The 13782-nt window shown below is 34.3% G+C and overlaps 1 protein-coding gene across 17 annotated transcripts in view; it reads left to right on the forward strand.

Annotated features, from left to right (window-relative positions):
* The window catches only part of FIP1L1 (factor interacting with PAPOLA and CPSF1), a 77164-nt gene that overhangs the window by 52975 nt on the left and 10407 nt on the right, over positions 1 to 13782 (forward strand). For 9 of the 17 annotated variants that reach the window (XM_032400361.1, XM_032400369.1, XM_032400365.1 and 6 more), the window contains 2 exons: positions 6669 to 6723; positions 8141 to 8196. In XM_032400361.1, the coding sequence (XP_032256252.1) occupies positions 6669 to 6723; positions 8141 to 8196 (111 nt within the window). Of the gene's footprint in view, positions 1 to 4607; positions 4635 to 6668; positions 6724 to 8140; positions 8197 to 13782 lie in introns of all 17 variants that reach the window. The other 8 variants (XM_032400360.1, XM_032400367.1, XM_032400363.1 and 5 more) reach the window with 1 other exon arrangement.

Consider the following 13782-nt stretch of genomic DNA (forward strand, 5'->3'; position numbering starts at 1 on the left):
TATTAAGCTAATTTTTATAGTTCTGTAAGATTTTTGGTCTTATTCAGCAAATCTGCTTATTAACTGAAGCTTTTTGCCAAAAATATTATTTTCCAGAAGTACCTTTAAAAAAGAATTCCTTGAAGTTTTTGAGAACTGTACTCATTTTCTTTTTTGTTTTTCTGTATCAGTATTTTCCGTAAACTCAAAATAAGATGTTATTTTTAAAGGGTAGATGTTAGGTAATATGTGTGTGTGTGTATAATTTTAGAAATATTGACGCACAGAAAAGCATGTAGTGGAAGGTAGTATTTAAAGATTTTTATAAACCTTGACTTTATGTACTCAATTTCTTTGTGCAGAATTTATTTACAAGCTTGATGACTTAGAAGTAGAAATCAGTGAGAAAGTGATCAAGCTTATCCATTTGTAACATAATGGTACTGATGAATTTAGAAGTTACTAGTGAGAACTTGGAAGCATAATTTGCATAATTCTGCCATGCCTTTTTATTTCACTTGACCTTAATAGAGAAATGATAGGTAGTTATTAAACGTATTTGTTAGCTGTTGCTGAGTAACAAATCACTCCAGAACATAGGGATTTAGAACAACATACATTTATTATTGAACAATTCTAGTGGGTTAGGAATGGGGACTAGTGGGGGTCTAGTGGGGACGGCTTAGCTGGGTCCTCTGCTTCAGTCTGCCACAGACTTTGGGATGGACATCTCAAAGGCTTGACTGAGAAAGTACTCTTTTTTCAAGATTACTCGCCTCTTTGTTGAAATCAAGATTCACTTCCTCTCCTACATGGCAGCTTGCTTCAGGAAAGCATGCATGCCAAGAATACTGTAGAGGATACCAGCAAAATAGAAGTCACTGTCTTTTGTAATCTAGTCACAGAAGTGACATCCCATCATTTTGCTGGATTTTGTTTGTTAGAAGTAAGTCATTATATCCAGCCCATACTCAGGGGGAGTGTATAAATACCAAAGGTATAAAAAGGCATAAATATCTGCAATCAGGGATCATTAGAGGCCGTGTCAGAGGCTACCTAGCATATATAAACTCTTTTCTGCCTCAGGAAAACAGTGATGGGCTGCATTGAGAATGAGTTCATACACAATTTTTATTGTTTTTTTGTTGACTGCAGAGCCTCTATTAATTTTGTGCAAATTTAAAAAATATAGTTAAATACCTTTCGAAAAGTATCACAGGGCTGATGCCTTTCTATTTTTTTACTTCAATTCCTTCAGTTTCCAAATAGGATTTCAGGTCCCCCCCACCTTCATGCTTTCTACTGAAGAGTGTGCATTACAGGAAAAAGTAAATCTGATTCTCTTTCTTTTGAGGATGCCAGGTAGTTATCATATAGCTCTATTGTTTTACTTTAAGGTGTCACATGTTTTGTTAGTTTCATAAAAATTTGAAATGGGATTTATTTTATGTGTATTGAATATTGTGGTGTTAAGCACTGCAATCTGTAGAGAAGTTTAGGATCTGATTTATTGATTCTCAAAGTATGGTCTCTGCTCAGCAACATTATCCTCTCCTTGTTAGGAATGCACATTCTCTGGCCCCACTCCAGACCTACTGAATCAGAAATTCTAGGGGAGGGACCCAGCAATCTGTGTTTTAACCAACTATCCAGGTGATTCTGGTGGTCACTAAAGTTTCAAAACCACTAATCTATCCAGTCCTATTAGAACTTGAATATTACTTTTCCAAAAGCTTTGGCCTATACTATTAGAAATCTTACTCTTACTACTGTTATGCAAAGCTTTCCAGGGAAATAAACATTTTTGTCCTACTCATTTTACAGATAAAGGAAACAGTAAAACACAGTACTTCCCTTGTGTAATTCCAGTCAGTTGGTTAGGAAGTGTGTGTTGGTCAGGAAGGTGGGAGTGTTGAGGGTGAAGATAGGAATTGTTCTCTTTCCTTATGCTGTTTCTCTTTTGTTAACAAAAGTCAAATACTAAGTCGTGATTTTTGTATGAGAATTACATTGAACCAACGTTATATCACATACTAAACTTTCGTAGTTGCATTTTGAAGATACATCTGATAATACTAAAGAATTGATTTGTATTGTGTTTCATCGACTTTGTGGTTCTCTTTGGGTGAACATTTACCAATAAAGAATTACATTGAAATATCTTAGATGAAATAGAGGCCTCACAAAAAGGGCCTTTTTTAGTTCTCATGTTAACTTTGTGATGAGTAGATGATGACTGGAAAGACATCTTTACATATAGCATGAGTTTTCTTTTTGTTCTTAATTCTTTCCAGTTGATTTTTAAAAAAACCTGTCCTATGATACTACTGTAGTGAGAATTAAAATTAAAAGACTGTAATTTTAACGACCTTCATAGCATATTTAATAATTTGGTTACAAGTCTTTTTATGTTTTCTGAAAATTTGTCAACTTAGATGTTTTTAAAGGCTAAATTTTGAGAGGGCTGACTAGTAATTTCTTATTTTGTGTAAATTCACATTTTAGTAAGCTGTAGTGAACTTAAGAGTGATGCGTGTTGCTCATGTGTTCATTTAAGGGTAGTTTATTAGGATTACAGAGTGTTTTGCTGAATTTCATACAGTTCTTTATCTTATACAGTAGGTTCCCCCCACCCCACCCCCCGCCTTTATCTGCAAGGGATATGTGCCAGGACCCCCAGTGAGTACCTGAAATGGTAGATAGCATTGAACCTTATATATGCTATGTTTTTTTTCCCATTCATACATAACCTATGATAAAGCTTAATTTATAAATTCAACACAGTAAGGGATTAACAACAATAATAAAATAGAACAATTATAACAGTATACTGTAATAAAAGTTATTTGAATGTGATCTCTCCCTCTCTCTCTGAAAATATTTCAGTTGTACTGTGCTCACCTTTCTTGTGACAACGTGAGTTGATAAAATGCCTGTCCTGAGATGAAGTGAGGTGAATGGCACAGGCCCTGTGACATAAATAGCATTGGGCTACTGTTGACCTTCTGACAATACATCAGAAGGAGGATCACCTGCCTCCAGAATGTGGTTGACTGCAGATAACTGAAACTGGAAAGCATGGCTAAGAAGGGACTACTATACACCTAAAAAAAAAAAAAAATCATGTATTTAAATGTAAAAACTAGGTCACATAGTGAAGTTAAGTTAAACAGTGTTCTAAAAGACTTTATACTGTTCTAAAGAAAATTAGGTAATATTAGATATTAAGAATGTTTAATATGTTCTGCCTTTCTTACTTTTCCCATTTAGTATGGTGTCTGGGACTCTGCTAGCTTATATTGTTTGCTGGATTCTTTTAGTTTAGTAATTTAGGAAGCAGCAAGGTAACTTCAGGATGGATGAGAATTGCCACTAAGTATAGACTGAGTTAGTAGACATTTGGAGGTCTAATGATTTTTGAAAAATAATGGCTTTACATGTCTTTTACATATCTTTTTCAGTCTTCTTGGTTTTGTAAGTTTAGCATATCCTTTTATTGTATGGGTGGTTAAATCAGGTGTTTCATTCTCCGTTTTAAAGCCACTGGCTGCCTTAAGATTTTTTTATATAAACCTCTTATTCTGGTAAAACATGCACAGAACAATTCCAAATTATTAGCAGATGTTTCCATTGACAAAATATTTGAAAGTAATTGTTTTCATTATTTTTTCGCCATGCATTTAATTAATGATTTCGACTTTTCCCCCCCTCTTTTGGACTAATTTTGATGCAGTTTTTGAGATAGGATTTAGTAAACCATTCTGAGTTGAAGTTATGGTATAAAATTTTTCATGAAAAATTTTTTTCTATTTTCCTACCTAGAAATGTCATTTTTCTTCAGACAAAAAGTAGAATTTGTATGTCACATAACTTTTACATTAGGATTTAAGGGCACATTTGACCAATGTAAATTGAGAATGTTTATTTAAACATAGTTTCTTTCTTAAAGTTTATAGTGTGTGCAAATGAATGAGAGTCACTCAAATTAGTATTTACTGACTCCTATAGAAATAAATTGTCCACATTTATCTTAATGTGCCCTGGGGGTGTATATATATGAATTGGCTCTACCTCCCTTTTCTACTCCCACAAATCAGAGGAAATAATATTTTCCCCAATCCTGTGGACAATAGTAAAACGATCCAAATCAACATTCGAACATCCCACAAAGCTTTACTAAAGTGAAAAGTCATCATCTTCAGAGTTACCTTGTATTACCTGCAGTATTAAAGACCATTGATAATTTCCCTATTAAAATATTAAATAACAAGATCAGATGTTGATTATCAAACTTAGTGTTAATTTCATGGAGTTTGATATTTGTGCACTAAAAATGCACAAGTGTGCTTTTTTAACTGATGTCTAACTTTGTTTGTGATTACACCTAGTAGGGGAAATCTTGTTACCAAGTTGTTAGACTGGGTTTTCATCAGGAAGTCGGACGTTATACTGGAATTGTTGGTCCTCTGCAAGAAAACAGAATGCTTCTTTTGAGTGAATAAGCCAGGAAAATGAGGCGAGGGGTTTTATTTCAAAGGTTTTTTGTTTTTTTTTTTTGGTGATGGCATAAATACATAACAGGTTATAAAATCCAATTACTATATTAAATTTCATCACTTGTTTTTTAGGTATTCCAATAACTGTACCACCTCCAGGTAAAACTTTTTTCATGTTTTCTCCATCATTGTTAATAAACATGAAATTTCAAGCTTATAGTTACAGGAGGGACAGTGTCGATGTGGTTAGACAATGGAATAAGCTTTTGGGATTTCAAGGTCCTATTTTCAGCTCTGCCTTTGCTTCATTCCAGTTTTGATTAAGATACTTAGTTTTCTTATACCTGTCTTACCCATTTTTGTAGAAATAGAGATTCTGAGAAAATTCTCACCGTATCAATTTGTTGAAGAAAACAGTATGGAATATAAAATAAAATTTTTATGAAAAAATGTTTTTTCAGACCAGTGAATTTTTTATATGATAAAGCAACTGCAGAAGAAGAGAAAGATCATTTATCTTGACTTTATCATGGTTTCTGATTTTTTTTTTTAAATCCTGTAAAAAAAACTCAGTATTGTGACAAAATATATTCTGAACCATACAATTAGATAGACTGACAATTGGTCAGATGGTTGTTCTTAGAGTGGTGGTTAAATTGTTGATTGTTGTAATGGTGTGATCAGTAGTTTATATGTGACCAAGGGTTGTTTTTTACACTTTTTCAGTGTTTATAAAATGTTTTTAGATTGTGATGCAAATATGATAGCAAGTGTGTTTGTTACTGAGTTCAGTATTCAGAGCCAAGGAATATAAAGAGAAGGAGAGGTGACCATGCTTGGAAGGGTGGTCTGAATTCAAAATGACCTTGATAAAGAGAAACAGTGGAGTTTAGGTAGCATAGGATAGTATACATATTTAGTTGTGGAATAGTGAGTTGCTGATTGTTTATCAATGTGGCTGAAAAAGGCCTATCAGGACAAGTCATAAAGGAATCATTGGTGTGTCTAGTTTAAAAGGAAATGTGGTTGAAAAGCTGTATAAGATAGGATTGTGGTCATTGCTAAACTTCACAGTTCTGAAATGTTTAATAAAGGAGTTACAGGTCTTGAAATTGGGTATAGTGAAGATAAGCATGGTGAATTTGAAACAACTGGTAGCAGGGCCAAAAATTGATTTAAATGGACTTTGAGAACGGTTAAGAGAACTGGGATAGAATACTAAAGAAGGAGGCTAGTGGAAGTGTTTTCAAATATGCAGAGGTTGATAGAGAATATGATAATGGATTGCTTCTTGTTCTCATTCAGGACAGCATATGAATTGTAGTGTAAGAGATTTAAATTATAGAATTTAATTCATTTCCTAATAGTGAGGGTTGTTAAAACTTGGGGAAGGAATTGGTATCATAAGGAATTAGTATCATAAGTTATTTAAGTTGAATCTTAAAAGTCTTTTTTTGGGATGCTTTATTGCCTACCTGAATTTGAAAGTGCAGAGTAGATAAACTGTTAAGGTCCCTTTTAGCCATATTCTGTGGTATTTCATTTAGGTATTGTCCGAATTACTGAGAATACAGACCTCATGATATAAAGGTGCAAATTATTTTCTCTCCAAACTAATCCAAAAACTATATTATATGCCCTTCTTTGTAAAATAGTTCTTTAGGGTTGTGCTATTTAAAACATATTTTATGATGGATAATAGCCTTAAGCATTTATGTATTTACTGGTAAGATTTTATTTATAATTATATATTTTAAGGAAATTTCTATACATCTAAAACAAAATATTTTTTGAAAGAGGTAAATGTTATTTTATTTGCTTTTCTTCAAAAGTATTTCAAGTATTACATATCTGGTGGCAATACTACTACCGTTTTATATATGGATAAGGTAAGGCATTGAGATTAACTTTCTCATACTCACAAAATGGGCTGTGTGTGGTGCTGAAAATAAGACCGGGTGTCCTGACTCCCAGTTTGTGCTCTGTGTATTAGACCAGACTGTTCATTTAAAGTTTTATTGCTCAAAAAACCTATTTAAAAGTTTAAGCTCCATTTTTTTTCTGTCCATTATAACATAGAGAAGCACGTTATGTCCCCAAAGAAATTTAGTGATACGCAGCAACTTTGTTTCACACTTCACATTAAAAATACATTCTATTAACTTTTTTTTATCTTATGATTGAATGTTTCAGGTTTTCCTCCTCCACCAGGCGCTCCACCTCCATCTCTTATACCAACAATAGAAAGGTAAATCAGTATGGTTAGGGTAAAACTTTTTATCATTGGTAAACTTTTGACAGAAAAGTCATATACATAGCTTGGTAATATTTTCAAAGATTTAATTTTGTAAACATTAAGTAGTACCTGCCTTTTAATCCATGAGTCTAGATCTATGCTAGTTACTTTATATAAGATATTAGACCTATAGTTCGGTAACAAAACAGGACAGAGAAAACCAAATGAATTTTGAAATATCTTGGTTTGATTTATAACACACTGATTAAAGAAACTTCTAGGTTGGTAAAAACTTGGCTCTAGTAATTTTTGTGGGATATCCAAACCGATGACTGGTAATCATGAATAATAACATGTCTGTTTTAGGATTAAGTAAGGACAGTTATTATCAGGAACCATAGTAAAGAAAAGCTGCCTTACTCCTTATGGCCCTGCTGTATGTTACTTAACTTCCACAAAGGAAGCTTGGATCCATTCTATATGTCAATAGCCTTCTGTTTTATACCCTGCATTTCTGGTTTATGTTAGTTGGAATGCTGTACTAAAGAGTATTTACCTCATAGATGGCAGTACAGTGTTTAACAACATAGGGCTTTGGAAATCCCAGAAATCTGGCTCAAATTTGGCTTCAGAATTCCCTAGCTTTGTGTTGCTAGGCAAGTTTTCATAACTACTTTTTGAGACTCAGTTTCCTTTTACCAAATGGGGTTGGTAAGAGTTGTGAAGATTAAAACCTAAAACAGCTAGTGAATATAACACATCAGCACAATTCTTGGCAGATAGAAATCACTAAAAAATGGTAGCCAATACTATTTCCTCTTAAGTAGCAAGTAAACTCTATGAAAATGTATTTCTGGGAAAGTGATCCAAATTATATTAATAGGAAAATTGTGAAAACATTACTTCAATAGGATTAAACCATGCAAAATTTTCAAAAAGGAAATGATAAAGCTCCAGAACAGTCTTAATTGTGAGAATATAAGGATTTAATTTTATTAAGTCTTTGTTAAATATGTATTTTTCTCAATCAGAATGTTAAAAAGTATTATTTGTTTATCCTGTCAGTGGGGCTGAATTTCTGAATCATTAAAATCTATTTTTTTAAGACTAAATTTTAGTGAAATCTCAAGTACTCTGTTAGCCTCAAAAGTTTCTGTTATCTTGGGAGTCAGGCTGAATTGATTGGATTATTCACATTAAATAGTACTAGCAAGCTATGTTTTTCTTTACAGGTGGGTATTAGGTTTAATATGTTTTGAGATTAAAAGCCTGTTTTTTGTATTAAAAAATAAAATTATAGAATTAAGTTTTATCATTATATGATGGTTAAATGAAAGCCATAATTCTGCCTTGATGTTTTGCATTTGTACCAAACGATTAAAATTTAGAACTTATTTGCAACACATAAGAATACATTTTTCTTCAACAGTGGACATTCCTCTGGTTATGATAGTCGTTCTGCACGTGCTTTTCCATATGGCAATGGTAAGTATTATTTTTGGTTGCCCAGATTCAATTTGAACCAGTACTTAAATATTATGAAAGCATACTTTCATGGTTTAAAGTACTATCTTACAGAGCAATTAAAAATATTAACTAACGGAATAACTAGGTCTTACATTCCAGGTTACTTAACAAAATAATTTTCATTTTTTATCAACTGTACTTTTAAAAGTTAAATGGTGGTACAGCAGGGATATTTTCACCTTGACTTTTCTTAAAAGGATTTAAGATTTGTCAGCAAATTGTCTCAGTCTTCGTTCATAATATTTTTGTTGCTTGACTCATGGCATCAAGCTAACGTTCTCCTCTTTTACCCTTGCTGTTTTTTGTTGTAGATCATTTGGCTAGGTCCTCTTTCCTGTTCACTCTTGACAACATAATCCATTCTAAGGGCTTCTGATACCACTTTCTGCTTTGATCTCTTGATCATTCATTCTTTTTAAAAATGCTGTGCATTGTACTAGGTTTTAAGGATACAGTAAACTAAACGTAAGTTTGCCCTTACCAAATTTATAGACCAGTGAGGAATAGCCAGGTGATAGAAGAAGGTGTCATGGGAGCATAGTGGAGGGGTCTCCCCTTCCAGAAGGGGTAAAGAGGTAGGTGATGTGATTTGAGGTTCAAATCATGTCCAGAGACATGAGGGTGAGAGAGGACCTGGTAGGCTTTATGAAGTGAAAGAAATGTGGTGTGATTGGAGTGTAGAGTTTGCATGATGAATGTTTCAAGATGAGACAGGAGATTATCCAGGGTATTGTAGCCATGCTGTTTAGATTTTCAACCTTATTCAGAGCGCTGTGAGGAGCCATTTAGTTCTATGCTGAGCTGTAAAATTGCTAGACTTATATTTGAAAAAGGTCCATTCTGGCTACTTACTGTGAGGAAATTGTGGGTTTGTAGGGTGGGTAGAAAGATAGGACTGGTAGAAATGCTTGATTGGGGAACAAGAAGCTGTTGGAATAATCCAGGGGGAGAAACAATGGTGTCTTGTATTCAAATAGTACCACTGGGGATGGAGGACACTGAAGACTCCAAAGGAGTTTACACCCCAGAAGTTTTATTTATTTATTTATTTATTTGACAGAGAGAGAGACAGCGAGAGAGAGAACACAAGCTGGGGGAGTGGGAGAGAGAGAAGCAGGCTTCCCGCTGAGCAGGGAGCCTGATGCGGGGCTCGATCCCAAGATCCTGGGACCGTGACTCGAGCCAAAGGCAGACGCTTAATGACTGAGCCACCCAGGTGCCCCTACACCCCAGAAGTTTAAATCTTGGTGGTTGCTCGAGTACCAGTCGTACACTTCCATTTCCCTTCTAGGCATCTATCTCGGTGTGGTGCTGTCCTTCAGACCCACCTTGTTCCAACTACATGTATACCATTCATTCACATCAGAAGGTGATCTGTTGACTTATTTCAGTGATTATACAACCTTTTATTGTTTGGTTGTTTGTTCATTTATTCATTAATCCTGAGCTTCCAGGAAGTCCTGCTTCTTGGGTTGGAATCTTGCTTTTACCTCTCATTATTTATGTGACTTTCATAGGTCTTCAGCTATTAAATAGCATAATTCTTCCTCATAAGGTTGAGGTTCAGTGAGACTACATTAAAACACCTTAGTCCTGCCATTTAATAAACACTCAAATATTAACTGTTATTTTTATGATTATCCCCACCATCTCCAACAAACTCCAAGTTCTCTCCCTTTTCTGCACTCTGAAGCAGTGTAGCATGATTGTTACAGCATAGGCCCTACCGTTAGCCTGGGGGTAGGTCCTGGGTCTGTATTATCCTAGTACCTTGGGATAAGTTAACCTAAATCATTTTCCCTCTCTGTAAAATAAAGTTTGAACCTAAAATGCTCAGCACAGTGAAATGTAATATGTAAGTGCCTATAATATGTAAGTAAGCATCGTTAAATTATTTAAAATTTTATTTTTACCTTTTTTATGGCACTTGTTATTTTCTGCTTTGTCATGAGAGTCCTTGTGTATTTGTTTGAATATACATGAACAAACAGCCCATATCAGAAAGTAAGACTTCATTCTTGAGATTACCTACACAGTTTCCTTGTGGAAGATTTCATTTTTTTTTAATATTGATTAAGCATTTAGTTTTTTCTCAAAGTAATATATGCAAATTTTTAATCAATAAGCAAGAGTTTTCTGCTCACTCTTTACCAACCCCAACTCTCTCAGAGAGAAGCATTTTTTTAAATGAAGAAATTCTTTAGTAATAACAATTATAAAGCATATTGCAAGAATTAATGAGAAGAAAGTTGGGAATTTTCTTCATCCTAATCAAACAAAACCTTGGAACGAAGGTGATGGACATTAAGGAGGGCATGTGATATAATGATCACTGCCTACTGTATAAGACTAATGAATCACTGACCTCTTCCTCTGAAACTAATAATACATTATATGTTAATTAATTGAATTTAAATAAAAAATAATTGTTTTATGCTGAAAAAAATTACGTCAACACAATTTCTACCATATAAAAGGAATATTTAAGTACCATGACATCTGCTTATATAGGGATTTTTTTTAACATATCCTGAATAATGAAGTTAATTAATTATTCCCACCACAAAAAAGAAGTAATAATTATGTGACTTGATAGAGGTGCTATCACTACATTCGCAATTGTATTATAATAATAATTATTATTATAATTTACAAATGAATAAACAGGTTGCACACCTTGAATTTCCACAATATTATGTGTCAAATATATTTTAATTAAAAAAATTGAATTCAATTTTTAAAAATTTGGGGGGTGCCTGAGTGGCTCAGTTGGTTAAGCATCTGCCTTCAGCTCAGCTCATGATCCCAGGGTTCTGGGATCGAGTTTCCGCATCAGGCTCCCTGCTCAGCCGGGAGCCTGCTTCTCCCTCTCCCATTCCCCCTGCTTGTGTGCACATGAGCTCGCGCACTTCCTCTCTCTGTCAAATAAATAAAATCTTAAATTTTTTTTAAAGAAAAGATTATAGATACATCTTCCTCTTTGTTGGTAATTGTTTTACCTTTGCTAGTTTATTTTAGAATTTTGTAATTTATCCTCAAAACACTGTGAAGTAATTGTAGATGGAAATACTGATTTTTTTAAATTTTTTTTATTTTTTAAAGATTCTTATTTATTTTTTGACAGAGAGAGAGACAGCGAGAGAGGGAACACAAACAGGGGGAGTGGGAGAGGGAAAAGCAGGCTTCCCGCTGAGCAGGGAGCCTGACGTGGGGCTTGATCCCAGGACCCTGGGACCATGACCTCAGCCGAAGGCAGACGCTAAATGACTGAGCCACCCAGGCGCCCCGAAATACTGATTTTTCTTGATGTGCATATTAAGATTGTGCTTATAAAGTAAGGCCTAGTTAAAAAGTAATCTTTGTAGAAATATCAACTGCAGAGAAGCATTTTTGATGGTTTTTAGTTCTTCTGATGGTCTGCATGGCATTTATACATAAGCTTATCACCCTATTTCTTGATTTATATAACTATGGATACCATGTTCTCCTCCTCCTCTGATAGATGTGTATTTTGTTCACTTACCATCACTACCCCTCTCTTTTCCCCACCAGTGAAAGTATATCACTGTTTTTGTTCTTTTTTTATATATATACATGCCCTTGGTTTCATGTACTATCAATATCTATTACTGTGCAAATTTCTGAGCTTTCACCTCTTCTTACCCCTCTGCCTCCCAGCTTTGGTCAACCATACTTCTGCTTAGAAACATTTATATTTGGGGCACCTGGGTGGCTCATTTGGTTAAGCATCTGACTCTTGGTTTCTGCTCGGGTCATGATCTCAGGGTCCTGAGGTCAATCCCCATGTCAGGCTCTTCACTCAACACTGAGTCTGCTTGTGCCTCTCCCTCTGCTCCTCCCCTCCCCCCCACCCCGCTCCCTCCCTCTCCCTCTCATAAATAAATAAAATCTCTAAAGAAAAGAGAGACATTTATATTCTGTCTTATAACCAGAACTATCTGTGCCCTGATAACTTTTTTATTCTGAAAGCTAAACAATAAACCATGTTTACATTATTGTGACTATGTAAATATTATATACTGTAGAGATAATTCTAATACTCAAGCCGTGGAAAGGAGAAGGTTCCTATGGCAAATAAATTGAAAATACCATTTTTTTCTTGTACTTCATCAGCCATGTAAAGTCATACTACATTTTAATTGGGTTCATATTTGGACTATGATTTTATCCATCTCAAGTTTTTTCCCCAAAAAATGTTTTCAAATTTTGTTTTTCATGTGTTAAGCCATCTGGAATTCATTTTTGCCTGTGTTATAAAGTAAAGATATAGTTGTTGCAGTGTCATCTGTTGAATAGTAAATCCTTTCTGAGGGATCTACAGCGTCCTATCCATTCATGAACAGGTTTCCGAGTATGCCTGTATCTGACTCTTGGCTTCCTAGACTATTCATTTGTTGAACTTTCCCTGTGCTAATCCACACGATTTTAATTATGAATTTTATAGTAAATCTGGTATCTGGTTCAGAAAAATCTATCTACGTAGTCGGCTTCAGAAGTATTCTTGGGCCGTTGCTCTTACATATCCGTTCTAAAGTCAGCTTTGGAAGTTCCATGAAAAACTGTATTGAGATTTTGATTAATAATAACATTTATATTCTGCTTAGTTTAGACAAAACACTGTTAACTCATGTAGTCCTGACAGCCTTATAAAGTAGGCATACTGTTACTATTCCCAATTTATGGACGAGGTAATTGAAGAACAGCCAAATTCAGTGGTCTTCCCAATATCACACAGTAAGTGGCAGAGTGAGGAGTTGAAACCATGCAGCCTGGCTCCAGAGTACTTGCTCTAACTAAATCATATTGGAATTGCGTTGATGCTTAGATCAGTTTGTGTGGAAATCATATCTTACGGCACTGAGCCCATCTATGAACAGGGACTCTCTTCAGTTATGGAGATGTTCCTTAATATATTTCAATTAAGTGCTATAATTATCTCCAAGCACTTCTTGCATATCTTTGGTTAGATTTAGTCATTGGTACCTAATGTTTTTGTTGCTGTTTTAAGTGATATATTCATTTGAACTTCCTGTTCTGTTTGTATTTACTTGTATTTAGAAATATTGGTTTGTGTTTTATTTATACATAAAATATATACGCTAATCAAAAAACTTCTTTTTAAAGAAAATGCTTTTACATTTTACTCTAGGCTTTTATTGTTTGGTTTTTGATGGAGTCCTATATAGATCAAGGGAAGTTTCAAAGAGCTTTTAACTGTGAATGGATACTGAGTTTTATCAAATGCTTTCTGAGATAATCATATTGTTTTTCTTCTCTAATCTGTGAATGTGGCAAATTTCTAAATTTTTCTAACATTAAGCCACTGTTTATTTGCTGAGATAAACCTAGCGTGGTTATGATTCGTTATCTTTAAAAAAAACAAAACAAAACACTGATTTATTTAGGATTTTGACATCTACGTTCATATGTAAGATTAGGTTATGCTTTTTCTTTATTTATACTCTCTTTAACTAACTGGTTTTGGTATTAACGTTACATAAGCCACATGGGATAAGTTAGGGA

The sequence above is a fragment of the Phoca vitulina genome, unplaced genomic scaffold (genome assembly GCF_004348235.1).
Source record: "Phoca vitulina isolate PV1807 unplaced genomic scaffold, GSC_HSeal_1.0 scaffold3, whole genome shotgun sequence".
Lineage (NCBI taxonomy): Eukaryota > Metazoa > Chordata > Mammalia > Carnivora > Phocidae > Phoca > Phoca vitulina.